We start from the raw sequence: 27,528 nt of genomic DNA, 5'->3' as shown, positions 1-27,528 counted from the left end.
AGCCTTGGGAATATAGGGATCTGTTGTGAAGCAAGTTTTGCCTCTTCCCAGTGAATTTGGGTTTCTTTTTTCAAGGCGCGTGTGGATCATGACCTTCTCGGCGCCTTTTGCGCGGGCCACGGTCGCCCTCTGCCGACGCAGGAAAGAAACGCGCTGAGCGTGGCTGTTTCCTGGCCTGAGAGTCCTCCAAGACCCTCGCTGGCCTGTAGAGGGCGCCAACCGGCGTGCAGAGGAACACACTCGGCCGTCCCTTCCTTAAGCACTTCCTGTCTCATCTCTATGGTCCGCCCGGCTACGTCACGGGAGGTTCCCGGAGTTTTCAATTTATCGTAAACAAAAGGGACGCGCGCCGACCCGGAAGTGGAAATCGGAACCGGGCCGGTGTAGCTCCGAAGGCCAGCCGTGAGGAGGCGGGAGAGGCCGTGGCCATGGCGGTGGCTGTGGCCATGGTGGGAGCCGTCAACGGGACGGAGCTGGGCCCCGCGGAAGAACTCGCCAAACTCGAGTATCTGTCGTTAGTGTCGAAGGTGTGCACCGAGTTGGACAATCACTTGGGGATCAACGACAAGGATCTGGGTGAGCTCGGGCCTCCGGGTTTGAGGTTCAGGGAAGCGGAAGAAGTGGGTTGAGGGGTTGAGTGTGTGTCCATAGGAGTCTCTCTCTCTCTATGTCAGAGACTTGGGCACAGGAACCTGCGGCAGTGGCCTCCGCCTCAGAGCTCTCCCGGCGGAGTTGTTAGAAACCATTTTCTAGGGCTGTCAGTGAAACCCAGAGCGGCCATCGCTGCTTGCTTTTTTCCCCCCAGTCCCAAATAAATTAAGCAGCGTTAACAGCAGTGCATCGTTGTTGTTGTTGTTGATGATGATAGACATTACTCTTCTTGCACTTGCTGCTTGATGAGTAACTTTAAAATGCTGTTGTGGGATATCTTGGGGCGGCCTGACCTGGCCTAAGATACCCCACAATAATGACCTGTGAGGGCTTATTGTGAGGATCATGGGAAGCACTTAGCATAGTGATTGACATGTAGTAGATGGTCAAACAGTCTTAACCATTGGCACCTGTTGTTATTAAGTTCATGGTAGCCTGATGGCATTTGGTTTCCACTTATTGCCATCAAACAGGTAAAGGCAAATTCCAGCGTGGAAATGGCATGTTAGGACTGATTTATGTTCGTTATTCAGATCTCCCATGGTATTATTATTTGTTAGGATTAAAATCCGAATGAAATCATTCAAATTTTCTAGCAGGACTCACAGTTTGAAGCATATTATCTCAGCTTATCATAAAATTCACTTCTTTCCTGGAAGTCTCTTAATCATTAAGTAGCTCTAACATTAGAAGTTTCAAAGACTAGGCAGGCGATCAGAGAAAAATGTGGGGTGGGGGGGAGTGAGTCTTTCATTAACTTGGAGATTGTGCCATCCAGCAATTGCCCGACCCTCATATGTAGAGTCTGCCTTTCCAAAACCTGGAGAAAGCATCCTGTGCATGCATCCATTGTGAGTGTGTGTATGTGCGGGTGTATGTATGGGCTCATGCTTTCAGACATTGTAACCTCTAGCTAGTAGTTTCATGGAAGAGATTATGATAATGTGGGACAAGGAGGTCTTCCTCCCTTACGTTCACTCAGAGGCCTGGTGAGCCATTTTGTAGTTACAGCTTTTCAGTTGTGAAAATTAACTGGAGCCCTGGCTGGGTGGCTCAGTTGGTTGGGGTATCATCTGTACACCGAAAAGGTTTGGGGCACATACCTAGCTTTCAGGCTTGATCCCTAGTTGGGGCGCATATGGGAGGCAACCAGTCGATGTTTCTCACTCTCCCTTCTCTTCTAAAATTAATAAACGTATTCTGGGGTGAGGATTTAAAAGAATGAACTAGAATAAGAAGACTTTTCTGTTTACTAGATGGGATGCTGCCTGACTCATGAATCATTTAATAAAGCCAATGAGGTCTTTAAAAAAATTTATTTAAAAAAAAAATTAACTGGAACCTACATGGATAATCTCAGTACTTTTAAGTTCTCTTTCTTCACACCCTTGCTGCATGGAGGTCTTTGGTTTTTATGACTTTGGATAACATAGTTTTGTTTATAACATTTTTTAAAATGATTTTTTTGCTCAAGTCTCCATTCTTGTTTTAATTTCTTTTCTCATTTGCAGCTGAATTTGTGATCAGTCTTGCTGAGAAAAATACCACCTTTGATACTTTTAAGACTTCTCTGGTCAAAAATGGCGCAGAATTCACGGTATGTGTGTCTGGAGACCCCTGCTTTATTTTACTGTCACTATTGAATTTTCATTTTGATAGGATTTAATTAGGGTTTTGATAGAGAAAGGAGATACTTTGTACATACCATTCTAATACATTAAGTGTGTAATTTCTTATTTTTCAATTATATTCAGTATTATTCTATACCAGTTTCAGATGTACAGCACAGTGGTTAGACAATCAAGTGTAATGTTTTCATGCCACTAAGCAGTGGTGATGTAACTGGATTTCTTGTGATACTTTTCTAGAAAAATGGGGCAGGCAGGGATAACCACTCTTCTCTAAACTTTTCTTAGTGTTTTTAAGCACTGATGCAGGAGCTGACAATTTTTGTTCTGTTTGTTTTCAAAGGATTCTCTTATTAGTAACTTGCTGCGTCTCATACAAACCATGCGGCCTCCAGCAAAGCCTTCTACTAGCAAAGGTGAGCAGAGCTGCTAGCTGAGCTTAGCCTCCAGAATGGTTTAGATCACATGTGTCAAACACAAGGTCCGCGGGCCAAATCCAGCCCACCAGGCCTTGCAATGTGGCCCGCACCGCGCTGTCATCACTGCACTCCGCTGTCAGTTTATGACATTGTCAGTTTATGACTGTTCAGTAAACCATTCGGCCCGCGATTTAGGCTGGATTTTAGATTTTGGCCCCTTCTCTGATTGAGTTCGACACCCCTAGTTTAGATGGTCAAGCATTCTGTTTTCAGTTTTATGTAAATCTAGTGTGGAAGTTCATTTGTTAACCACTAAGAATATTGTATTTGTTTCACTTGTTGCAGCTGCTGAACAAGTAAATGTTGTAGTAAAATTTTTCAAATGACTTAAAATAAAATTAAAATTGTGAGAATTATAAAACATAACCAACCAAGTGAATACTGATGCACTTCCCGATGCCCACAAGTTTGTTGAGGTTTTATAATAAACTAGGTGCACCTTGAAAGGAACTGTGGGCCGTGAGTCTGTGGTGAGCACAAGGAAGGGTCTTCACCCATCCTCCATGCCCCCGCCCAGCCCCACCCACTGCAGCTCCTGGTCCCTGTCTGCTGGCAGCCCTCCTCCCTTTGCTGCTGCTCCCACGTGCTGACTGCATTGGCCCTGCTCACCCTGCTGACAGTGGGGAGCCATTGGGGTCAGCATCAGCAGCAGGTGCGAGCAGGGCTGATGTCATCAGTAGATGTGAGCAGTTATTGCTGCCCTGATTGCCCCGCAGGAGCAGGGGGAGGTGGAGAAGTCCTCAGGGGTAATTGGGGCTGGTAGTTGCTGCTTGCACCTGCTGAAGGTGCTGAGTGATTGGGACCGGCACCGGGCACTGGCAGCAGGTGCGAGTGCCCAGTGGGACCTTGGCATGCAGCAGCAAAGAATTTTCAGTAACCACCAGAGGCTTGCCCCAATGACTGACCAGTGCCCTGCCTTGGTCTGGCGCCCCTGCTCATCTCTTCACCATTCCGCCACCGCTGATGCTTGCCAGGTTCCCCGTGCACCTCCTGGTGTCAGTGCACATCATAGTGACCTATTGTTTGGTTGTTCTACCATTTGGTCTGTTTGCATATTGGGGTTTTAAATATAGATTTTTTTTTTTTTTTGAAAATTAAATTACGTTTCTAGTGATTTATAAGAGTAATATGTAGAAAAGTTCCATGTTCTGCTGTTAGTTTGATGCAAATCTCATGAAGTTATTTTGTTAGCCATTAAGAATATTAAATATGTCTTTTCTTTTAAATCCTTTCATGTTCTTGAATGAAACAAGATCCAGTTGTTAAACCCAAAACTGAGAAAGAAAAGCTGAAAGAACTCTTTCCAGTCCTTTGCCAACCAGACAACCCTTCTGTTCGGGTACGGATGCCATTTTGAGAATGTCTACTATAGGTGCATGTTATCCCCACCCTGTCTCTTTTCTTTGTCTCATTAGTTGTTAATTGTTCTTTCTCTTTTTTCCCCCCATTACTTATTATTTTAAGTTTTCCTTTATTGTAATATATTTTTCAAAGTGAAAATGTCTGATCACTCCCTGAGCACATATTATGTATAGAATAGTGTTAAAGGGTTCAAGAATGATATTTGAAGGAAATGAGATGAGGAATTGTGGAAAGCTGTGATTAGGGATATGAAATAGATATGAAATAACTTAAGGTTCTGGAACAGATGCCTGATGTGTAAAATTAGATTTTTTTTTGTTCCATTATCTGTTAGAGTGTCTAATTTTTGAAATGTTTTGGTTTTGAAATTTTATTTTAGCAAGTATTTATTGAGTATCTACTATGTGCCAAGCACCGTTCTAAGTGCCAGGGATACAGCAGTGAGCAAAATAGATTAGAGTTTCTGCCCTCTTAGAGATGGTTACATGTTAGTATTGGGATGGGGGCAGGAAATAAATATGTAAACTCCTCCAGCAGAGAGGAGATAGGCAGTCAACAAATAAGTACATATGTATGTATACGTAGCTGACAGGGATAAGAACTATAGAAAAAATCAAGCAGTGAAAGGGGAGAAGGAAATGCAGAGGGAGAGTTGCTTTTTAAAAATTTTAGCATCTATTTTCTATTTATAATCGTCATGTGCATGGCTTTCACAGAAGGGGCAATACCTAATTTCCTTCCGTAGCCTTGCATTAAGGACAAAGGGGATTTGCCAAATGCAGAAATGACTTCCAAGAGCCTTTGCTCAATCCTCTGCCTCCATCTCACATGGTGTTGGAAATCTCCACCTTCCCCCTGTCTCCCCTGCACCCCCCCACTTCCTTTACATAAGCTGTCGGCAGTGTAGAGACTGTCAGATTTGTAGTACCTGAAGTACAGACTCGTGTGTGTGTGTGTGTTTGAGCCAAACTGAGGACATTGTCAGAAAACAAGATCTCAAATGCTCCTGAAGTACAGATTTTTGAGTGATTTTCTTCCCCTACCTCTTCTCCTAACTTTGCTGCCGCTGCCTCTGCAGACCATGCTGGATGAGGATGATGTGAAAGTCGCCGTGGATGTCCTGAAAGAACTGGAGGCCTTAATGCCCAGCGCAGCGGGCCAGGCGAAGCAAAGAAATGCCGAGCACCGGTTTGTCCTCGATGCCCTCTCTTTTGGAAGTTTAGCGTACTGTGGTAGTTGAATTTTTCGGACCAGCCGAGTAAAATTTTGGGCTAGTTTACAGAATCTAGACTGGCCATTACCATATTATTAGATCTGTTTGAATTGTTCCCTGTCAAGAGTATGTGTGCAGCAAATGCTAAGATGACAGAAGTATGGGCGTAGAGGCTGAATATGTTTATGGCCTCATTCTTTATTAACCTGCGGGGATGTCATAGTTATTGAAACTATAATGCAGTTTAACTCTTAGAAGGCACTTATCCAGGTGCATGGCACTGTGCTGGGCGCTTGGGGATATGGAGGTGGAATTGGGCTGGTTTCTTTTTTACACAGGTGTTCATTGGTTTGTTAGGGACAAGACAAAGAAGAAGAAGCGGAGCCGGAGCCGAGAGCGAGACCGAGATCGAGACCGAGAGCGTGACCGTGACCGTGACCGTGACCGAGAACGAGAACGAGAACGAGAACGAGACCGCGATAGAGACCACAAGCGGAGACACCGGTCCCGCTCTCGGGAGAGGAATAAAGGGAAGTCTAGATATCGGTCCAGGAGCAGAAGTCAGAGCCCCCCCAAAGAGCGGAAGGACCGAGACAAGTATGGGGAGAGGAATCTGGACCGATGGCGGGATAAGCACGTGGACCGCCCTCCCCCGGAAGAGCCCGCTATCGGGGACATTTACAATGGCAAAGTCACCAGCATCATGCAGTTTGGATGCTTTGTGCAGCTAGAGGGACTAAGGTAATGGCTAGTGCCCTTTCACACCAGTAATGGGCAGAATTTCTTTTTTATCACTGAGGGCTTTCACATTATAGAAAGTTATTATGATTAATGACACTTAAATTAGCCATGTCAGTTGATTAGAAATTGACTTCACGTTGCAGAGCCATTTCTTCTTCCCTCTGTCTGCAGGAGATCTTCCCTTTGGCTGATTGAGACAGTTAAGAATTTGCTCAGTTCTTATCCCTGTTGCTTCCTCACGTTTTTGGGAGGGAGGGTGGCAATACTATAATGCTATTCTATTGTTTGACCACCTTCTTGTTACTTTCCTCTTGAGTTTAAGACCATTTCCATTTGTTCAGTTCCAACAAGCGTAGAAGTCTGTTGGGGAAAGGTATTTTAGACATGCTTTCGATGTGTCTGACTCCCTCAGGAAGCGGTGGGAAGGCCTGGTGCATATCTCCGAGCTCCGGCGGGAAGGCCGTGTCGCTAATGTGGCTGATGTGGTGAGCAAAGGCCAGAGAGTCAAGGTCAAAGTCTTGTCCTTCACTGGGACCAAGACCAGTTTGAGCATGAAGGTAGGTGAGATGTCCAGCCTGTAATCACATCTGATGGCCCAGGACGCATAACAGGACAGCAAGTGAGCTGGCTTCATTTCTTGTGTGCCTTAGGATGTGGATCAAGAGACTGGGGAAGATCTAAACCCAAATCGACGACGAAATCTTGTAGGGGAGACCAGCGAGGAGACTTCTATGCGGAATCCGGACAGACCCACCCACCTCTCCCTCGTCAGTGCCCCTGAAGTAGAGGATGACTCGCTGGAGCGCAAGCGCCTCACCCGCATCTCTGACCCAGAGAAGTGGGAGATCAAACAGGTTGGGGCCGTTTGCTTTCATAGCCACAGAGCCATTCAGTAGGTAGCATGGTGGTTAAGAGTGTGGGCCCTGGAGCTTGACGGTCTGGGTGACTTCTGGCCACTTACTATCTGTGTGATTCTAAGTTATTCTCCCTCCTTGTGCCTCCGTATGCTTTTCTGTAAAACAGCCGGTGGTGGACTTGTAGGGACTGAGTTAATAGAAGTAAACCTCTTAGGTTAGTGCCTGCATATATGGTGTGCTATGTAAATTTTTGTTCTTGTTTTTTGCATTCATCAGTAAATATCGGAACCTTGGGTGTCCCAGGTACTATGTAGATGCTAGGGCTACAAAGACATGGTCCCTGCCTTTGAGGAACTCCCAAATCCAGTGGAGGAGACAAATTGAAATAAAAAATTGTGAAGGTTTACATATTACATAAGGAATGTGTAGAATGCTATGGAACCAAGGAAAGGAGCAGAATTAGCAATAACTCTTCTGGGGAAGAGACACTTGAGCCAGGCTTTCGGGCACCATGTTGTCTTGTCCCCCAGGAATGGGGGATGTTTGAGGCTCCTGGGTTAGAAGAGAAGAAAAATCTTAGTTTTCTACATGAAACCTCTGTATGAATTCTACGAAAGAAGAGTTTTGATCTTAGCAAGTTACAAATGCTGCTTTCTGTCCTTTGGCTAGATGATTGCTGCTAATGTTCTTTCCAAAGAAGAGTTTCCAGACTTTGATGAAGAGACTGGCATTCTTCCTAAAGTGGATGATGAAGAAGGTAACTAGCCACTGGGATTGAGCAGGACAATGGATTAGGAGGAAAGTTGGAAAGTTGAGCTATTGGACAAGGTGGTTTATTTGTAGTATGGTCCAGTGGTTCTGAATCATTTGTTCCTTGGGTCTCACCACTCATCTAAGAACAAGGGTCTCTCCCTGATGGAAGCAAAAATATTCATGTTTCTGGCAAACATTTGTATATTATTATGCTTGTTGCTTATAATGTTTTCGAGATAGAAAATGTTAAATTATATTTTAAGAATTAAATTTGATCTCATATTCATAGTAATTGTTCTGAAAACACTGGGTCCACTTACATGAACTCAGAGTTGCCCTAGATACAATTTTTAACTCGGCCTATTAACAATTTTTTAAAAATGTGATATAGCCAAAACCGGTTTGGCTCAGTGGTAGAGTGTCGGTCTGCGGACTGAAAGGTCCCAGGTTTGATTCCGGTCAAGGGCATGTATGTTGGTTGCGTGCACATCCCCGGTAGGGGGTGTGCCGGAGGCAGCTGGTCAATGTTTCTCTCTCATCGACGTTTCTAGCTCTCTATCTCTCTCCCTTCCTCTCTGTAAGGAAAAAAAAAAAAAAGTGACATAATCCTGTAATATAACATATATAGTTTGTATAACAATAGTAAATGAGCACCTACTAAATGAACATCTACACACCTACCTACCAGTAGAGCTTTACTAGCACCTTTGACCCCCTACATGTCCCTCTGATTAGATCTTTCTTTCTCTGTGCAGACACCCTCTTAGATTTTGTGTTACTCATTTCCTCACTCTTACTAACATTTTACTATCTACATATTTGTCCCTAAACATTAGTTTGTTTTTTAACTTAATTTTTTCGATTCATTGTCATTCTTTTGTAATTATGTTGATTTTTATAGTTGTATCTCATTTTCATTGCTCTAAAGTATTGCTCTATCTAAATTTACCATAATTTATCTATTTTATTTTTGATGGGCATATGGGCTGTTTCTGGTCTTTATTTTACCTTTATGAATAATGTTATTATAAAATGCCTATATTGTCTCTTACTGCACATATGCAAGACCTTCTCTTTTTTCCTAAATATTGAGAAGAATTACTGAGTGGATGGAAATGTGCATGTTCACTTTACCAGTAGACCAAATTGTTTTCTAAAGTTTTTGTATCAATTTACATTTCTAATGTAAGTGTGACTGAGTTCCTTTTGCTCCACATTTTATATATATATAAAGGAAGGGAGAGGGGGAGAGAGAGATGGAAATATCAATGATGAGAGAGAATCACTGATCAGCTGCCTTTTGCATGCCCCTCACTTGGAATCGAGCCCACAAATGGGCATGTGCCCTTGGCCAGAATCGAACCTGGGACCCTTCAGTTCATAGGCTGATGCTCTATCCACTGAGCCAAATCAACAGAGTCCTATGGCTCCACATTCTTGCCAACATTTGATATTGTCCCTTTGTTCAACTTAATTCTTTCTTCTTTTGCATGTGCAACTCTATTGTGGGTTAAGAATAAATTCCATAGTTAAGTTGGATGGCAAGTACCTTAGTACCATCTAAGAATATCAGAGCAGCATTTCCACAGGCTTAATGTCTTTTGAAAGTAGCTCTGGTTAGTTCTTGGGTGGGTGCACAAATGCCCTAGAAATGGCTGGAGACCTGGGGTAACAAGACACCTGGGTATGGTTTTACTTGCATTTCTGTCCTTTTGACTTTGGGAGCCAAATTTGGTAATGATTGCTGGTGCCTATGGAAATTAATCCTTTTGAAGAAAATGGTTGGTCACTTGTCTCTTTTGTTTTTGACTAATTCTTCTTTTTGGGGGGACTTTTAGATGAGGACCTTGAGATCGAACTGGTTGAGGAAGAGCCTCCCTTCCTGAGAGGGCACACCAAGCAAAGCATGGACATGAGCCCTATTAAAATTGTTAAGGTGAGGAGTGCTGGGACTCTAATCTGGACTGGCCAAGTGAACTTCTTTCTTAATGTAACAATTCAGTTTTTCACAGCAGTTCATTAATCCGTGTAAGCAGAATTCAGGCCACAGGAGGTAGTATTAACTGTTGATTAGGGTCTAGAATATTTTTTATTTTAAAAGGATATTGACCCTGCTTTTGCCTTGTAATTCTTTTACTTTTTTTTTTTTTTTTTTTTTTTTTTTGAGGAAGCAGAGATAAATATGTGTGTTTGATCTACTATCACAGTTATGTCCAGGCCTTAGGGCTTGCATAGTCAAAGGCAATTTGGAAGGGTTCGCTTGCTGTTGGCTCCTAACATGAAACTATTAGCACTGGGTGTTGTGGCCTATCTGTTAGGAGGAGAATTCATGGAAAGTTAAGATAAAATTTTAGATTTGGAAATGGGTTATCTTAAAGGTCTCTAAGCCCAGCCTCCCATTCAGTGCTTGTATTCACCCATGTATCCTTCTGCTGTGTTCCTCCACATGGTCTTCTCACATCTGCTCGATATTGTTGGAGACAGGGAATTCACAGCCCTAAGGAGGCTCATTCCACCTGCAGGTGGATCTGATCATTAGTTCTTTAGGTGGAACTGAAATCTGTCTTCCAAAAGTGTCCACATTGGTCTTCATTTTATTTTATTATTTACTTATTTTTAAAAATATATTTCTTTATTGATTTCAGAGAGGGAGAAGGAGAGAGGGATAGAAACATCAATGATGTGAGAGAATCATTGATCAGCTGCCTCATGCACTCCCCCTCCCCCATTGGGGATCGAGCCCGCAACCCAGGCATGTGCCCTTGGCTGGAATCCATCCTGGGACCCTTCAGTTCGCAGACCGACGTTCTATCCACTGAGCCAAGCCAGCCAGGGCAACATTGGTCTTCATTTTAGTTCTTGGGTCCATACAGAAGAATTTTTATTCCTTTATTTTTAAAAATATTTTTATTGATTTCAAAGAGGAAGGAAGAGGGAGAGAGAGAGAGAGAGAGAAACATCAATGATGAGAGAGTATCATTGATTGGCTGCCTTCTGCCAATCAATGCCCCCTACTGGGGATCAAGCCTGTAACCCGAGCATGTGCCCTTGACCGGAATCAAACCCGGGACCTTCCAATCCGCAGTCCAATGCTCTATCCACCGAGCCAAACCAGCTAGGGCTTTATTCCTTTCTTATATGTTCTATCTCTCTTGGGGTTTTCAATTTTAAGTCAACATCTGCAATTCCTTCAGGATTTATTATTGTCCTTGTTCTTTTTCTCTGAATTAGCTACACTTTCTTTCATGTTGTCTGGAATGATGATATGAACTTTTTTCCTAGGTGGGTCTTATTCTTTAGATTCAAGTGGTTTAACATCCACCTTTTATTTCCTGCACATTCGATGCATGCTGAGGTCCCGCTCTAATGTTGCTTTGTCGTCTGTTGCCTTAGAACCCAGATGGCTCGCTCTCTCAGGCAGCTATGATGCAGAGTGCCTTGGCCAAAGAAAGACGGGAGCTCAAGCAGGCCCAGCGGGAAGCCGAGATGGATTCTATTCCCATGGGACTCAACAAACATTGGGTTGATCCTTTGCCTGATGGTAGGACCCTAAGAGGGGGGTATGAACTTAAAAAAAAAAAAAAATCTGACCCTTTAAAGTATGCTGGGAGGGGCACTGCCAGCACATACCAAAGATTTAGCCTTGGGTTTGGTGATTTGCTTTTTTCTTTAGTTAAAGCTTGTTTTTTTAAAACAAATGTTTAAAATACAAAATGTTTTAGTAACCCTGATAAAATTATTAAACTGGCTGAGTTTTTCTACTGAATAACTTAAAAGTAACATAGCTTTGAAACTTCCCTTTTCATATAATTTTTTGTACAATAAATATTAACTAACTGCTGGATATAGTCAGGACAAGTATTTTGTTAATTTGTGTTAGGCAACTGGGGATACAGCTGCTTTGATGAGACTTACAATTTAGTGGGGAATTTTATGTTTATCAAATAACTACCAAATAACTAACGAAATCATGACCAGTGCTGTATGAAGAAGTACAGATAGTGTAGTTGTCTGCAGTGGGTCACTTTCCTGGGAAGGTCTGTTAAAGGGGGCTAGGGAGGGTGTTCTAGGTTGAGGACCAGCCTGTGCTGAGGCTGTGAGGTGGGAAAGAAGGCCTGTGTGGCTGGAATACAGAGAGTAATGGGTGAGTGGTGGGGATGAAGGGGGAAGGCCAGGACTCGGTAGATGGTATTAGGAATTAGGGCTCAATTCTGAAGTTCACTGGGAAATGTTGCATGGTTCTTTTTTTTAAATATATTTTCAGAAAGGAACGGGGGGGAGGAAGAGAGAAACATAAATGATGAGAGAGAATCATTGATCAGCTGCCTCCTGCATGCCCCCTACTGGGGAATCGAGCCTACAACCCAGGCATGTGCCCTCCCCTTGACTGGAATAGAACCCGGGATCCTTCAGTCCACAGGCCGATGTTCTATCCACTGAGCCAAAGCGGCTAGGTCTGTGCTTAGTTCTAAGCAGGAGTGTGGCATGATCAGAGTTGCATTTCTAAAGGATTTTGAGAGTGCCCTGAAGAATGGCAGGAATAGACACTGTGATAAATTAGGAGGCTTTTATAATACTAGTTCAGAGGGGAGAGGATGGTGGCTTGAACACAGAGCTAGCAGAGAGGACGGATGTACTGGAGAAATCTGATTTGTTGAATGTGGAGGAGGGAATGTGGAGGAGGACTTAATATTGTCTTCAAGTGGGGTAGCTCGAAGACAATATTAAGTCACTTGTTTCCTTTGCAGCGGAAGGCAGGCAGATTGCTGCCAACATGAGGGGTATTGGGATGATGCCCAATGACATCCCCGAGTGGAAGAAGCATGCCTTTGGGGGCAACAAAGCTTCTTATGGAAAAAAGACCCAGATGTCAATCCTTGAGCAGAGAGAGAGCCTGCCCATCTACAAGCTGAAGGAGCAGCTGGTCCAGGTGAGAAGCCTCTTTATGATATACTGGTCTGGGAATAAGATGACATGTTTTAATTGAAATTAGCTGGACAGGTATGTGAAATGACTTTTCCAAAGGGGATAGGAAAAAATCCAGAACATTTCCAAGTGGGTTTTTTTTTTTTTTTTTTTAAATATATTTTATTGATTTTTTACAGAGAGGAAGAGAGAGGGATAGAGTTAGAAACATCGATGAGAGAGAATCATCGATCAGCTGCCTCTTGCATGCCCCCTACTGGGGATGTGCCCGCAACCAAGGTACATGCCCTTGACTGGAATCGAACCCGGGACCTTTCAGTCCGCAGGTTGACGCTCTATCTACTGAGCCAAACCGGTTTCGGCCCAAGTGGGTTTAAAAAATATATATATATATTATTTTTATTTTATCTTATTTTTTTATATATATATATATATATATATATATATATATATATATATATATATATATATATATATATATTTTAGAGAGGAAGGGAGAGGGAGAGACAGAAACATAAATGATGAGAGAGAATCTCATTGATTGGTTGCCTCTTGCATGCCCCCTACTGGGGATTGAGACCGCAACCCAGGCATGTAATCTTACGTCCTGGTTGTACTCTTACCATATGTAAACAAACTATTGTGTATGCTTTTTTCTCCTTTAGTGTTAGGACACACGCATTCAGTATTTCACTCCAGAGTAATGTGTGGCAAATTTTAATGACCGTATTTGTATTCTGTTGGCTTTCAGGCTGTCCATGACAATCAGATCCTGATTGTTATTGGAGAGACGGGATCTGGGAAGACAACACAGATCACCCAGTATCTGGCGGAGGCGGGCTACACTTCCAGGGGCAAGATCGGATGTACCCAGCCCAGGAGAGTGGCAGCCATGTCAGTGGCCAAAAGAGTGTCAGAGGAGTTTGGTTGTTGCTTAGGCCAAGAGGTACGTGGGTAGTGAAGCTGTTCTGTAAAGTCCCTGGAGAAAGGGGAAGGCCAGGTCTCAGATCTCTGTCTATAAAGCGGGAACAAATGCAGCCTTTTTTCAGGTTTCTCCTGAGGGAGAGGTTCTCATTGTCATCGTTGATATATTCAGCATCAAATCCAAGGTCGATTTTACTATAAGGAAATCACCGTACATCTTGGTTAAATTCTAGTCTATCAAGATTATGGTAAAGGTTTGACTGGGATGAATTCTTGCCTGGTGATTACACGACGGAGAGATTTGTGTCTAAAATTTTGAACTTCTGCTTTAGGTGGGCTATACCATTCGATTTGAGGACTGTACCAGCCCTGAAACAGTCATCAAGTACATGACAGACGGGATGTTGCTCCGAGAGTGCCTGATTGACCCTGACCTCACGCAGTATGCGATCATCATGTTGGATGAGGCGCACGAGAGAACAATTCACACTGACGTGCTCTTTGGATTGTTGAAGAAGGTAACTGGGCGCACTTTGGTGACCCTCCTGGCTGTTGAGAACTGAATTCTGGGGATTTGAGTACCTGATTTCAGAGAAAGTAAGGGAGAGGGGGAGAGAGATACAAACTTAAATGATGAAAGAATCATTGATCAGCTGCCTCCTACTGGGAATTGAGCTCATAACCCGGGCTTGTGCCCTCACTGGGAATTGAACCGGGACCTCTTGGTTCATCGGTTGATACTCAACCACTGATCCGCCGGTTGGGCAGGGTAGTCCTTTTTAATAAGCCATATCACATTTCTCTTTAGACAGTTCAGAAGCGGCAGGACATGAAGCTGATTGTCACCTCAGCTACGTTGGATGCAGTGAAGTTTTCTCAGTACTTCTACGAAGCCCCCATCTTCACCATCCCTGGTCGAACATATCCAGTGGAAATACTGTACACAAAGGAACCCGAGACAGATTATCTGGATGCCAGCTTGATCACCGTCATGCAGATCCATTTAACAGAACCACCAGGTAGGGGGAAAGAGGATTTTTTTCCTCTTAGGCCAAAAGTCAATGTAGTTATTTTTTTCATTCAGCTTTCTAAAAATGCCTTCCTTTCAGGCTTACATCTTTGAAATGGTGGTGATAAAAACAGAAATAAGATTGGTGTGCAGAATTTAATGCACCTATTTAAATGTAGATACGAATTATAAATAAGTAAATAGAATAAACAGATTAAAAACCTCTTTATTAGAGGTTGGGATTTGAGTGTGTTCTCTGTCATTTGGCGCTCTATTAATGTCATCATGGGCTTTGGATAGAAGACACACACAAAAAGTAAATTAATGCCCTGTTCTCTTCTTAGGTGACATCTTAGTCTTTCTCACGGGTCAGGAGGAGATCGACACTGCCTGTGAGATCCTGTATGAAAGAATGAAATCCCTGGGGCCTGATGTTCCAGAGTTGATTATCCTCCCAGTGTACTCTGCTCTTCCCAGTGAGATGCAGACCCGAATCTTTGACCCAGCGCCACCTGGCAGCAGAAAGGTAACCCTGGGCAGAAATGAAGCTCCCTTGTGTTGGCCCTAATGGGGATTGCTCAGATATATGTCAGTCTTGTTTATTATGTCTTAGAGACTGCTCCAGTCAGTTTGTTAAGGAATGTGAGTTTTGTATGTGAACCGTGTTTATCTTCTATTTTCATTGGACAAATATTTTTTGAGCATCTTTCCGGCTTTGGGGTAGAACCAGGGTGGGCAGTTTGAAGACAGGCCTCTCTGCTGTGAGGCATCCACCAGCAGATGTGCCTTTAACCCATAGTGTGAGAGAGCTACCGGTGCTCTGGAGACCAGAGCAGGAATACTCAACCCTGTATTCTTATGGGAAGTAAGGGTCCAAGCTAGTCTTGAAGAACACGTGGTTGTTCATCTAAGCAAGAAGAGTGGGTGGACAGGTGTTTTGAGTAGACAGCATAGCCTGTGACAGCCTAGCGCAGGGGTCCTCAAACTTTTTAAAGTGGGGGCCAGATCACGGTCCCTCAGAGAGCTGGAGGGCCGGACTATATGAACTACTAATTCCTACTGTAACACCTTGGCTGCGCTCACTGCCCAAAAAACCTGGCGGGCAGGATCAGACTCCCCTGGGGGCTGCATGTGGCCCGCGGGCCGTAGTTTGAAGACCCCTGGCCTAGAAGCAAGAGAGAGTGGCCATTTCAGGGAGCTGTGAGGTTCCAGGATTTGGAACTGACTGTGCATGTGCACGTGTGTGTGAGGTGCTGGGAAAGAAGAGAGATGGATTTTTTAAAAATAACAGCTTTATTGAGATATAATCTTCATAACATGCAAGTTACTTCTTTAAAGTATACAATTCAGTGATTTTTAGTATATTCACAGAATTGTGCAATCATTAATTACCATTGCTAATGGCAATTAATCATTAATCACTACAATTTTAGAACAATTTTAGAACAATTTTATCACCTCCCCCCAAAAACAACAACAACAACACACACTTGATCCTTTAGTGATCGCCCTCTATTCACCTCTCTGCTCAGCCTCTGGAAACCACTAATCAATTTTTTGTCTCTCTGAATTTACCTATTCTGAGCGTTTCATATAAGTGGGATCATATAATTTTGTGGTCTTTGGTAACTAGTTTCTTTGATGTAGCATGTTTTCAAAGTTCATTCATGTTCTAGTATGTATAAGTACTTCATTTATTTTTATTGCCAAATATTCTATATAATAATAGCCTAATATGCTAGGTGTCCAGTCATCTGGTCATCCGTTCAAACAATCAAAGTATAATATGCTAATGATATGCTAAGGCTGCTCAACTGCTCACTATGATGTGCACTGACCACCGGGGGGCAGATGCTCCAACTGGTGGGTTAGCTTGCTGCTGGGGTCCCGCCAGTTGGGACTGAGTGCTGAGCTAGATGAGCTGGACACTCCCTGGAGCCCTCCTGCAGTCCCTCCCCAGCTGGCCAACCTCCCCCGTCCCTCCCCGGCCCCAATCGTGCAACGGTGGGGTCCCTCAGCCTGACCTGTGCCCTTTCGCAATCTGGGACCCTTGGGGGATGTTGGAGAGCTGGTTTCAGCCCTATCCCGCAGGCCAGGCTAAGGGACCCCACTGGTGCTCGAATTTGTGCACTGGGCCTCTAGTTGTAGAATATTATTCTATATCCAAAATATGGATGTACCACATTTTGTTTATCCATTCGTTAGTTGATGGATTTAGGTTGTTGCCACATTTTAGCTATTATGAGTAATGCTGCTATGAACATTTGTTTACAAGTTTTTGTGTGGACAAATGTTTTCATTTCATTAGGAATGAAAAGCAGATGGATTTGAAAAATATTAAAGAGTTAGACTGGACAAGACATAGTGGGTGCCTGCAGTGTAGGGGAGAATGGCAGGGGAGAAATCAGGAATGACTCCAGGTCTCTGGCGTGGGCAGCTGGGTGGAAGATGGTGCTGAGGAGGGAAACCTGGGAGAGGAGCAGGTTTGGGGGGAGAGATTGTGTTTTCTTCTCTGTTCTGTTCCTGATGATTAGACTTTTTTTTTTTTTGAGAGGGCTTCTGTAACTCTGTAGCAGGTAGAAGCCTCTCAGAGCCAGTAAGGTGCTGGCATGATTTGAGATGTTCTGGTGCCCCTAGCAGTGATTTTTCCAAGCAATTGTGTTTTATTAGCTGAACCTCTGGGTGGAGGAGCAGTGGCAGTGCCAAGCTGAGACCAATAATTTTCTAGATCACATATACCGCTGCATGCACACAAACTGTGAAATTCCTCTGCTGCCTCATGGTTCATTTTATGATTAGGAAGAAGAAAAACTCCCTCTTGTTCCGCATACACAAACAGCCCATTCTGTGGTCCGGATGTCCCCGTGGGGGGAGAAAAACCTCATTTTGCCCTGGCACATGTGATGCCAGGAAGTCTGTGCTTTCCCAGGGTACTAGAAAATTAAAATTGTAGTAATCAACACTGGATCCAGAAAATGAGATATGTAGCCATTTGTATCAAATGAAATTGGCTTTGAGTGGCCTTTGCTTTTTCCTATTCCACTTTTCCTTTCAGGTACGCACCCCCCTTTCCAGTCCCAAGCCAACCCTTAAAAGGAAGGCACCCCCCCCCCCCCCCTTTTGAAGCCAAACTGAGATTAAGTGCTCTCTAATCCTGTAGAGCGGGAGAATACCGCACACTCGTTTGGGAAGATGTTTGAGTTCAGAAGTCCTATTTCCTACCTCTTTAAAGTATACAACTCATCGTGAGCCTGCTTAGCTCAGTCCAGCTGTGTCCCCTTCATCTGCAGGTCGTGATTGCCACCAACATCGCAGAGACTTCGCTGACTATCGACGGCATCTACTATGTGGTGGACCCTGGATTTGTGAAGCAGAAAGTTTACAATTCCAAGACAGGGATCGACCAGCTCGTGGTGACTCCTATTTCTCAGGTATGGCAGCTTCTTCCGACAGCTTTCCTGGAAATCCCCGGCAATCCATTTCTGACATTTTTTTTATGGTTTTATATTTTGAACTTTATTGTTTTCAAAGATGAACTTTTAAGGTGCTGGGTACTTTCGTGAGATAAGAAAGATTTTGTGTTGCTTGTTTTAATCTTTAGAATAGTGTTTCAACATTAAAAAGCCCCATAAATTAGAACTTAAAATAAGTTTAAATCCTAGCATTATAGATTATCTAATATGGATAGTAAGAACCTATTTTTAAAGTACTGTACTTAGTCAGAGATATCTGAGATAGTAGCAATTCATGAGATGATAATATATTTTTTGGTAATTATGAAATAATTTTCTGCCTAAATTATATTTAAAAATAAATAATCTGATTATTCTTTTTGAAGGCAGTTTGGCTACAGTGTAGCCAGCATTTAAAAAAATAATTTCTTTAACCTAAGAGTTCCAATATATCTGAAAGTTAAGAATGGTTTAATACATATCTAAAGATAATGCAAAAGGATGTTCACTGAATGACTGTTTATATAAAAAATAAAAACTGGAAAAATTCCTTCCAGAGGGAAGTAGTTTAATAAAATATGGTATATCCATGCCATAGAATGTGATATGGCATTAACATGGTGGTGTGTATCTATATTTAATGACAGAAACATATAACTGTGATATATTATTTGAAAGAAGTGAGCTACAAATTAGCAGGAGTAATATAATCCAATTTTTGTTTAAAAATAGATGATGAGCACTTGTGCACAGTGTGTGTGAACCTGCCTGAGACTTGAAAGCATGTGGTTGAAATGTTAGTTGAGGTTATTTTTCAGTGGTGCTGCTGCTTACTGTGCTAATGGGTGAAGTACTTTTTTTCTTTACACTTTAAAAAAAAACCACACGTTTTTATTGATTTCAGAGAGGAAAGGAGAGGTAGAGAGAGGTAGACACATCAATGATGAGAATCATTGGTTGGCTGCCTCTTGCATGTCGTCTACTGGGGATCGAGCCTGCAACCAGGAATCAAACCTGGGACCCTTCAGTCCATAGGCCGACGCTCTATCCAGCTAGGGCCATCAGGCTATTTTCATTTTGCAACTCAAGTAATAGTAGCTAACACTTGCAGGGTACTTACTAAGTGCCTTACCAGGCACTGTCCTGGGTGCTTCACTTACATGAATGGATTACATTCTGTGTCAATATTTTGAGGTAAATATTATTATCCTCATTTCTCAGATGAGACCAAGACAGAGGGGTTAAGGTCACACAGCTGGTGGAGCCAGGATTTGAGCCTGGGCAGTCTGTGTGCTCTGTACCACTTCTCGGGGTAGTGCAGGCAACGCACAGAGATGGAGAAGTTAGTTACACTTGCCCTCTCTCATTTGGAGAGATCTTAGAATGCTGTGGCATCAGCCACCTTGTGTGGTTGCCAACTGCCTTTGAGTGGTTAGTGACCTTTCATACTACGTCCTTTGTTTGGAGCTGACATAGGAATTTATAAATCCTGTTACCATTTGTAAGACAGGTGGTTTTGTCAAAAAATGGGCCCCTTCAGTTTGCTGTTCAGGGTTTCCTAGCAACCTGTGTCTAACTACATATATATATATATATATATATATATATATATATATATATATACACACACACACACACACACACACACACACACATACACACACACACACACACACACATACACACACATATTTTTAAATGTTTTTATTGACGTTAGAGAGCAAGGAAGGGAGATGGATAGAGAGATAGAAACATTGATGAGAAAGAAAAATTGATCATCTATCTACCTTCTGCATGCCCCCCACCGGGGATTAAGCCCTGACCGGTAATTAAACCAGAGACCTCTTGGTTCATGGGTTGATGCTCAATCAATTGAGCCACACCGACCAGGCCATATCTATATTTTTTTAAATTCAAAAATTAATACTCCTCTCCTCTAAATACAGAAGTAATATTATATTATTTCTGAGAAATATAAAATATTTTAAATTACCCATAATCCTACTATCACTACTGTCATAATTTTGATGTTTTTCTTGTACACACCTTTTTTCATATTTGTTTATTTCATGATTGTAATTCCAATAGTCTAGTAAGTATGTTTTGTATATTTTTGTTTAAGTATTTAATTTTCCTGGTTATTAAGGTAATAGGTGTTCAATATTGGATATTGATAAAGTAAAGAAAATAGGACCCATCTGCAAGCTTACTGTCAGTTAGTCGCTGTTTACACTTCAGGGTATTTTTCCCTAGCTTTTTCCTTCTGGTATAATACTTTATACAAGATCATAAAGTTGTTTTTTTTTTTACAAAATCAGTATTATATTGTTTTGTAACTTGCTTTTTCACTTAACATTTACTTCTGGCATTGAGGATATTAAACCTGATTTTTAAAATGGCCATAGTCATCATTGGTATATTAACTATTTTAGTTCACTTACATTTTTGGCATTGACTGTCATCTTGTTTTATGTTGTGCCACACTCTTTTGAGGTATATTTCTGTGATCTTTATAATATTTCTTCCATTCTCCTTGTCTATCTGTATTTGCCTCACTTGAACAAGCTTTCCTGAAATGTCGAGTGTTGGAGAGGGGATGATAATAACATTGGTAGTCTTGGAAATGGTCCTAAAGGAAGTGAAATAAACCCCATTTTGGATTTTTGCCAGTAGTTAAGTCCCCCTCTTTTAACGGATTTCCTGGGTAAGGCTGTTAGGTGATGCTTAACAGATTTGTTACTTTTATGTGCTCACTCCTCTAGGCCCAGGCGAAGCAGCGAGCTGGCAGAGCTGGGAGAACAGGCCCGGGGAAGTGTTACAGGCTGTACACAGAACGAGCCTACCGGGATGAAATGCTGACCACCAACGTGCCGGAGATCCAGAGAACCAACTTAGCCAGCACGGTGCTTTCGCTCAAGGTAGGAAGCCCTGTCTTGCCGGAATGGGTTGGTGGCACAGTCCAGTGCTGTGGCCGTGGTAAATTGATCTGAGTCTTAGGAACCTTGTCAAACACTTTAGTACCCTCATACAACCATTCCCTTCGAGTGAAATGCAAATGGCCGTGATAACGGCCTTTGCACGGTGTGTCTAGGGCTAAGCTGGCATGTTTGCTGTGAACACATTTTTTTTTCTTTCCTTACCATACTAACCAGCAGAACGTTTGCTTGTAAAAGATTTTAGTTAGGAGCGTTTTCTGAAAGGATATTAGAAAAATCTAATCAGTGCCAAACTCTGGACAAACAACTTCCTTCATCCCTTTAGCTTTCGGATTCAATTCTGTTCTTCTAGAACGGAAGCAAAACTCCCAGTCCAAAAACTGCAGAGGGAGCTCTCAGTGGAGGTTTCAGACTGGCTCTCTTGGGGCTTGGTTTTCATTCTGAATCATTGCTCTTCCTCCCTCAGGCCCCAGAGAGGACCTTCATCCTCCTTTGGCAGGGGGAGCCACAGGAGTAATTTTCCAGATGATGGCACCCCCCCAACCCCCAACACAGATGCTACCCTGGAGGCCCGGCACTTCGCTGGTGCAGGCGGCTCTGTTGTAATCTATTATTCATTCCCTGGGAGAGAGGCTACAACGGAGCTTCACAGGAAAACTCGCTCCAGTCTCCGGAGTGAGAACAGAGAGGCCTGTGTGGCTCAGACTTCTGCTCCAGGCTGTGTGTTCTTAACACATTTACCTGCGAGGCCCTCTAGTCGGTCTTCTCCTCTCGAAAGGGAGTGCTATTAATAGTATCTGTTGTGGAGATAAATGAGATTATGCCAGGTAAAGGCAGTTGGCACATTGCTTACTGATTGCTAACATAATTTCTTACAGTCATTGTTCCTGCAGTAAACATTTATTGGAACACCTGCTGTGTTTATGGTCACAATCAGTTTATAGGAAAGACACAGAAAGCTCAGGTCTTACCCCATCACCCTGTGTACACACTTGGTTAAAACAGCATTCATTTGTTTCTTTTATTCATCAAATTAGGATAACAAATGCATTGATGGCCTGCTCTGTGCCAGGCATGGAGCCTTGTGTCAGTGTATCTCACCATTATGAACTCTTTAGAGTAGGGGTAGTATCTCAGTCATCCTCATATCTCTGCCACTGAATATGATACAGGACACTTCCTAGAGGCACAGTGGAAATTACGTGTGCAAGAGACAGGGCAGTCTGGCATATCGTCTTATTTTTTTTAAATCATGGTGAAATACATAACACATTACCATTGTTACCTTTTAAAAATGTACAGCTCAGTGGCATTAATTACATGCACAGTCTGTGCAGCCATCGCCTCTACCCATTTCCAGAACTTTTCTATCATCCCAAAAAGAAACTCTGTACCTATTAAACAACGATCCCTTTTCCCTTCCCTCCAGCCCCTGCTAGTCATTATTCTACTTTCTGTTCTTTATGAATTCAGTTCATGTAAGTAGAATCAAATAATATTTGTTCTTTTGTATTTGGCTTATTTTACTTAACATAATGTTTTCAGAATTCATCATGTTGTAGCATGTTTTAAAATTTCATTCCTTTTTAAGGGTGAATAATATTCCATTGTATGTGCATATCATGTGTTGTTGATCCATTCATCTGTTGATGGGTATTTGGGGGGTTTTACCTTTTGGCTATTGTGAGTGATGCCACTGAACATTAATGTACAAGTATCTGTTTGAGGCCCTGCTTGCAATTCTTTTATATATCTGGAATTGGAAGTGCTGGATGATATGGAGATTCTATGTTTTTCTTATGGAGGAATCACCAAATGTTTTTCATTCCCACCAGCAATATATGGGGATTCCTATTTCTCCATATCCTTGCCAATACTTATTTTCTGTGTGTGTGTGTGTTTTTTTTGTGTGTGTATGTGTTATTTAATAGCCATCCTCCTAGTGGTATGAAGTGGAGTTTCATTGTGGTTTTCATTTGCATTTCCCTAATCACAAGTTATGTTGAGTATCTTGTCTTTTTTAAATGTATTTTTATTGATTTCAGAGAGGAAGGGAGAGGGAAAGAGAGATAAAAACATCAATGATGCCGAAACCAGTTTGGCTCAGTGGTAGAGCGTCAGTCTGCGGACTGAATGGTCCGGGGTTCGATTCCGGTCAAGGGCATGTACCTTGGTTGCGGACACATCCCCGGTAGGGGGTGTGCAAGAGGCAGCTGTTTCTCTCTCATCGACGTTTCTAGCTCTCTATCTCTCTCCCTTCTTCTCTGTAAAAAATCAATAAAATATATTAAAAAAACAAAACAAAACAAAACAAACAAAAAACATCAATGATGAGAGAGAATCATTGGTCGGCTGCCCCTGCATGCCCCACACTGGGGATTCATTCCACAACCTGGGCATGTGCCCCGACTGGGAATCAATCCGTGACTTCCTGGTTCATAGGTCGATGCTCAAACAATGAGCCATGCTGGCCGGCTCATTGAATATGTTTTCATGTGCTTCTTGGCCATTTTTAATTTTCTTTGGAGAAATGTCTATTCAGGTCCTTTGCCCGTTTTTTAATTGTTGTCTTTCTGTTGTTGAGTCGTATGTACTATCATTTTGAGGAGTGTTTTTAAAAAATATATTTTATTGATTATTTTACAGAGAGGAAGGGAGAGAGATAGAGAGCCAGAAACGTCGATGAGAGAGAAACATTGACCAGCTGCCTCCTGCACACCCCCCACCAGGGATGTGCCCGCAACCAACGTACATGCCCTTGATTGGAATCGAACCCGGGACCTTTCAGTCCGCAGACCGACACTGTACCACTGAGCCAAACCGTTTTCAGCTTGAGGAGTGTTTTTAAAGTTTCTAAGAAAGTACATGCTTTCTACTAGTCTTGAGGTTTGTGTGGCCCAGCCCTGGAGGTTGCTGCTAACCTTGCTGATGGCTTCCTGATTGCAGTTGAAGAAACAGGAAAGAAAGCCAATAAGTAGTCTTTTTTTCACTGGTGAGGCTGACCCTCCCATCACATACTTTCTTCCCTTCTCTTCTAGGCCATGGGCATCAATGACCTTCTGTCCTTTGACTTCATGGATGCCCCACCAATGGAAACCTTGATCACAGCCATGGAGCAGCTGTACACCCTGGGGGCCCTGGATGACGAGGGCCTGCTTACTCGCCTGGGCCGCAGGGTAGGGACACACGTAATTTCTGGTGCTTTTGGAAGGATCCCCTGGCCAGTCTTCTCCACGCTTTGTTTTGTGCAAAATCAAGCTCTGAGGCTCTGGATAAGTTTTGAGCACAATTCTAGATGTCTGTTTTTTTTTTTTAACTGCATTTCCCACTGTTTTATTTTTTTATTGATTTTTAGAGGGAGGAAAGGGGCAAAGGGGGGAGTCATCGCTGCGAGAGAGAAATATTGATCAGCTGCCTCCTGCATATGCCCCGACCGGGACTGAAACCGCATCCTGGTTATGTGCCCTAACCGGGAATCGAGCCCGCAGCCCTTTGGTGCCTGGGACAGTGCTCCAGCTCACTGAGCCGCACTAGCCAGGCCTTAAGACTGTTTTTTATAGAAAAATAAATTTCACCCACAGTCAGTTTTACCTTGGGATATATTATTGAGTCTAGCCTTAATTTTAAAAGATGTCTACAAAATTCCCACCTCCTGTAACAGTAGTTATGTTCTTGATCGCATGTATTTCATTGGGATTTCTTTGGGAAATGAAAACAGCAATGTCTTCTGATAGAGACAGGCATCCCACGTCCTCATGCTTGGTGAACCTCCTCTGGTCTGCTCACCAGTGTCTCACGTTGGCAAGTCCAGATGGAGCTTCCTCAGGGTAGCAATTGTACTTTCTTCTTCTCCCTCTAGATGGCAGAATTCCCTCTGGAACCAATGCTGTGCAAAATGCTGATCATGTCTGTGCATTTGGGCTGCAGTGAGGAAATGCTGACCATTGTGTCCATGCTGTCCGTGCAGAACGTTTTTTACAGGCCCAAGGTAGGGAGTTCGGTCCCACGTTCATATGGAGATGGTGGCGAAGCTGAGTGAAATCAGCCATTGCCACTCCAGTGCTTCATGTGGACGCTTACAGGGCCACGTAGGGCTTCCTGGAACTGCTGGGTGTTCATTTAGTAGCTGCTGGGCGGAAAATAAGCTTCTTTCCCTCTGTTGGGCAGGATAAACAAGCCCTCGCCGATCAGAAGAAGGCCAAATTCCACCAAACCGAAGGAGACCACCTCACCCTGTTGGCCGTGTACAATTCTTGGAAGAACAACAAGTTTTCCAACCCTTGGTGCTATGAGAACTTTATCCAAGCTCGTTCTCTGCGCCGGGCCCAGGACATTCGCAAGCAGATGTTAGGCATAATGGACAGGTAACATCTGGTGTCTTTTCCCCATTTTGACTTCATGTCTGTTCATCTCTAGATGTACTGTGGAGCTATTGATTCCTCACATAACTCTTTTCCTTCAGCTTTTCCATTTTTGTTATAATCCTCTCCATGAAAGGGTGCAGCTGAGAATCACTTCAGAATGTTCCTGGGGCCCTGGCCAGTGTGGCTCAGTTGGCTGGAGTGTCATCCTGTGCCCCGAAGGGTTGTGGGTTTGATTTTCAATAAGCACATACCCAGGTTGTGGGCTTGATCTCCAGTTGGGGCATGTGTAGGAGGCAGCCGATCCATGTTTCTCTCTCACATTGATGTTTCTCCTCTTTCTCTCTCACTCTCTATATCAATCAATAAAAAGTTTCTGAGAGGAAGATGATTTTTTGTTGAAAAAAAAAATCTATTTACAAGCATCTGAAACATTACTAGTCACGTTAAATTAAGTCCTTCGCTCTTACTGTGTCCATCTTGCCCACTTGGCAGAGCTGCCCCTTCTACTCTTAGGGCTGGAAGAAGGGTCCTGGGGCCCCAAGATGGGGGTGTTGGGCACCGTCATCTTGGAAGATAGAATCTCTGCAAACAGAGTTGTCTCACATCTCTGTCCTCTCTCGATTTATTTTCCTGATAGGCACAAGCTGGATGTGGTTTCCTGCGGTAAGTCCACAGTCCGAGTGCAAAAGGCCATCTGCAGTGGGTTCTTCCGAAATGCTGCCAAGAAAGACCCGCAGGAGGGTTACCGGACCCTGATCGACCAGCAGGTGGTGTACATCCACCCTTCCAGCGCTCTCTTCAACAGACAGCCGGAATGGTAGGTGGGCAGGCCCCGGTCTGTGAGCCGTTCTGGGCAGAGAGAACCTGTCGATCTATTGGCACTTTGTGTTTGTGCCTTTGCTCCCTTCCCCCCAGCACTTCTATTCTCACACTGCTTGTATTTCTAGGGCAGTGGAAGTGTGAATTAGGCACAGTCAGACCCTTTTGAGAGAAATAAAATCATGGGAATGAGATGTAGGAAGGATCTTTGAGATCATTTAGTGAGGTGGTTTAAATTTTTTTTTCAAGTAGCATTAAAAAAAAAAAAAGTAATCTTACCTATCCTAATATAAAGCGGATTTAAAACCATCGTGCCGCCATGGTAGAAGGGTTGCAGATATGGAGTCTTGCCTGCTTGGCTTTCACGCATCTCCTTGTGGCAGCTCCTGAGGCTCCTCTTCAGGGCCTGGAGTTCTGCGGAGACAGCCTGGAAAACCACTGTCCGTTTCACAGACAGGAGACGGGTCCGGAGAAGTGGTGCGATCCACTCTCTCAGTGATAGTTGGAGCCAGAGCCAGGGCTAGAACACATGGTTCTGACAGCTTTCTGTGCTTAGAGGTGTGCGGCCTCCTCAGGATTGGAGTGTGCTTGTAATAGAGAGACTGCAGTCTCCCGGGGGGTCAGGCAGGAGAGCTGAGAGGGTAAAATGCAAGCTCAGCGGCGGCCCCTCAGGGACCAGGGTGACCGGAGACTTGATCCTGTCTTGTCCCCTCTCAGGGTGGTGTACCACGAGCTGGTGCTGACCACGAAGGAGTACATGCGTGAGGTCACCACCATCGACCCCCGGTGGCTTGTGGAGTTCGCTCCCGCCTTCTTCAAGGTCTCCGACCCGACGAAGCTGAGCAAGCAGAAGAAGCAGCAGCGCCTGGAACCCTTGTACAACCGCTACGAGGAGCCCAACGCCTGGAGAATATCCCGGGCTTTCCGGCGGCGCTGACGGCAGGACTGGTTCGCCTCTTGTGGCGCTGGCCCAGGCCTTGGCCTCACTCTTACTGGTGAAAAGCTGACCATGAGGATACGATCTTAACTGGACATTTTCCAAACTTGATTTGCATTTCTTCCCTTGTGGTAAAATAGAACCAGGGATTTACGCCTGGTTTGACCAGAATGTCCCGTCCACACTACCCCAACTCACTGGGGCCACCTGGAGCTCACAGCCAACACAGGGGCACACTGAACCGTCTCCTAGAAAGGCGTAACCCGTGCGGCCCTGGGATGGGAAATGCGCTGTGAGCATCGGACACCTGGACACGCAGACAGATGGACACGATGGGGACCCTGACGCCCCAGCGGGTGCTGTGTGCAGGAGGGAGCCATGAAGCTCATTGAAAGTGTTGGCCCCACTTCCTGCCCCTGTCCAGCCCCTGTACCTTCCCTTGACCTGATAATATTTATTTTCTTAAGGAAACAAAAA

At 43.7% G+C, this 27,528-nt stretch overlaps 1 protein-coding gene across 1 annotated transcript; it reads left to right on the top strand.

Moving 5' to 3' along the window:
* Positions 1–344: 344 nt before the first annotated feature.
* Positions 345–27,528, top strand: DHX8 (DEAH-box helicase 8). The gene is made up of 23 exons (XM_084863763.1): positions 345–576; positions 2,163–2,248; positions 2,623–2,695; positions 4,012–4,097; positions 5,199–5,308; positions 5,691–6,074; positions 6,487–6,631; positions 6,725–6,928; positions 7,601–7,688; positions 9,523–9,620; positions 11,078–11,225; positions 12,433–12,614; positions 13,362–13,556; positions 13,867–14,052; positions 14,343–14,553; positions 14,888–15,069; positions 17,834–17,974; positions 20,758–20,913; positions 23,970–24,107; positions 24,791–24,919; positions 25,099–25,295; positions 25,933–26,112; positions 26,832–27,528. The coding sequence occupies exons 1-23, from the start codon at positions 429–431 to the stop codon at positions 27,049–27,051; spliced, it is 3,687 nt and encodes a 1,228-aa protein (XP_084719889.1). The 5' UTR covers positions 345–428; the 3' UTR covers positions 27,052–27,528.

The sequence above is a fragment of the Pipistrellus hanaki genome (assembly GCF_964339955.1).
Source record: "Pipistrellus hanaki genome assembly, chromosome: 16".
Lineage (NCBI taxonomy): Eukaryota > Metazoa > Chordata > Mammalia > Chiroptera > Vespertilionidae > Pipistrellus > Pipistrellus hanaki.
The sequence above is the reverse complement of the archived record's forward strand: the minus strand, read 5'-3'. Positions and strand labels throughout refer to the sequence as shown.

Coding starts and splice junctions, on each gene's coding strand:
- DHX8 (XM_084863763.1), top strand. CDS start 429: ATGGCGGTGGCTGTGGCCATGGTGGGAGCCGTCAACGGGACGGAGCTG. Junction 6,632..6,724: donor AGACCAGTTTGAGCATGAAG/GTAGGTGAGATG, acceptor TGTGTGCCTTAG/GATGTGGATCAAGAGACTGG. Junction 17,975..20,757: donor TGGTGACTCCTATTTCTCAG/GTATGGCAGCTT, acceptor TCACTCCTCTAG/GCCCAGGCGAAGCAGCGAGC.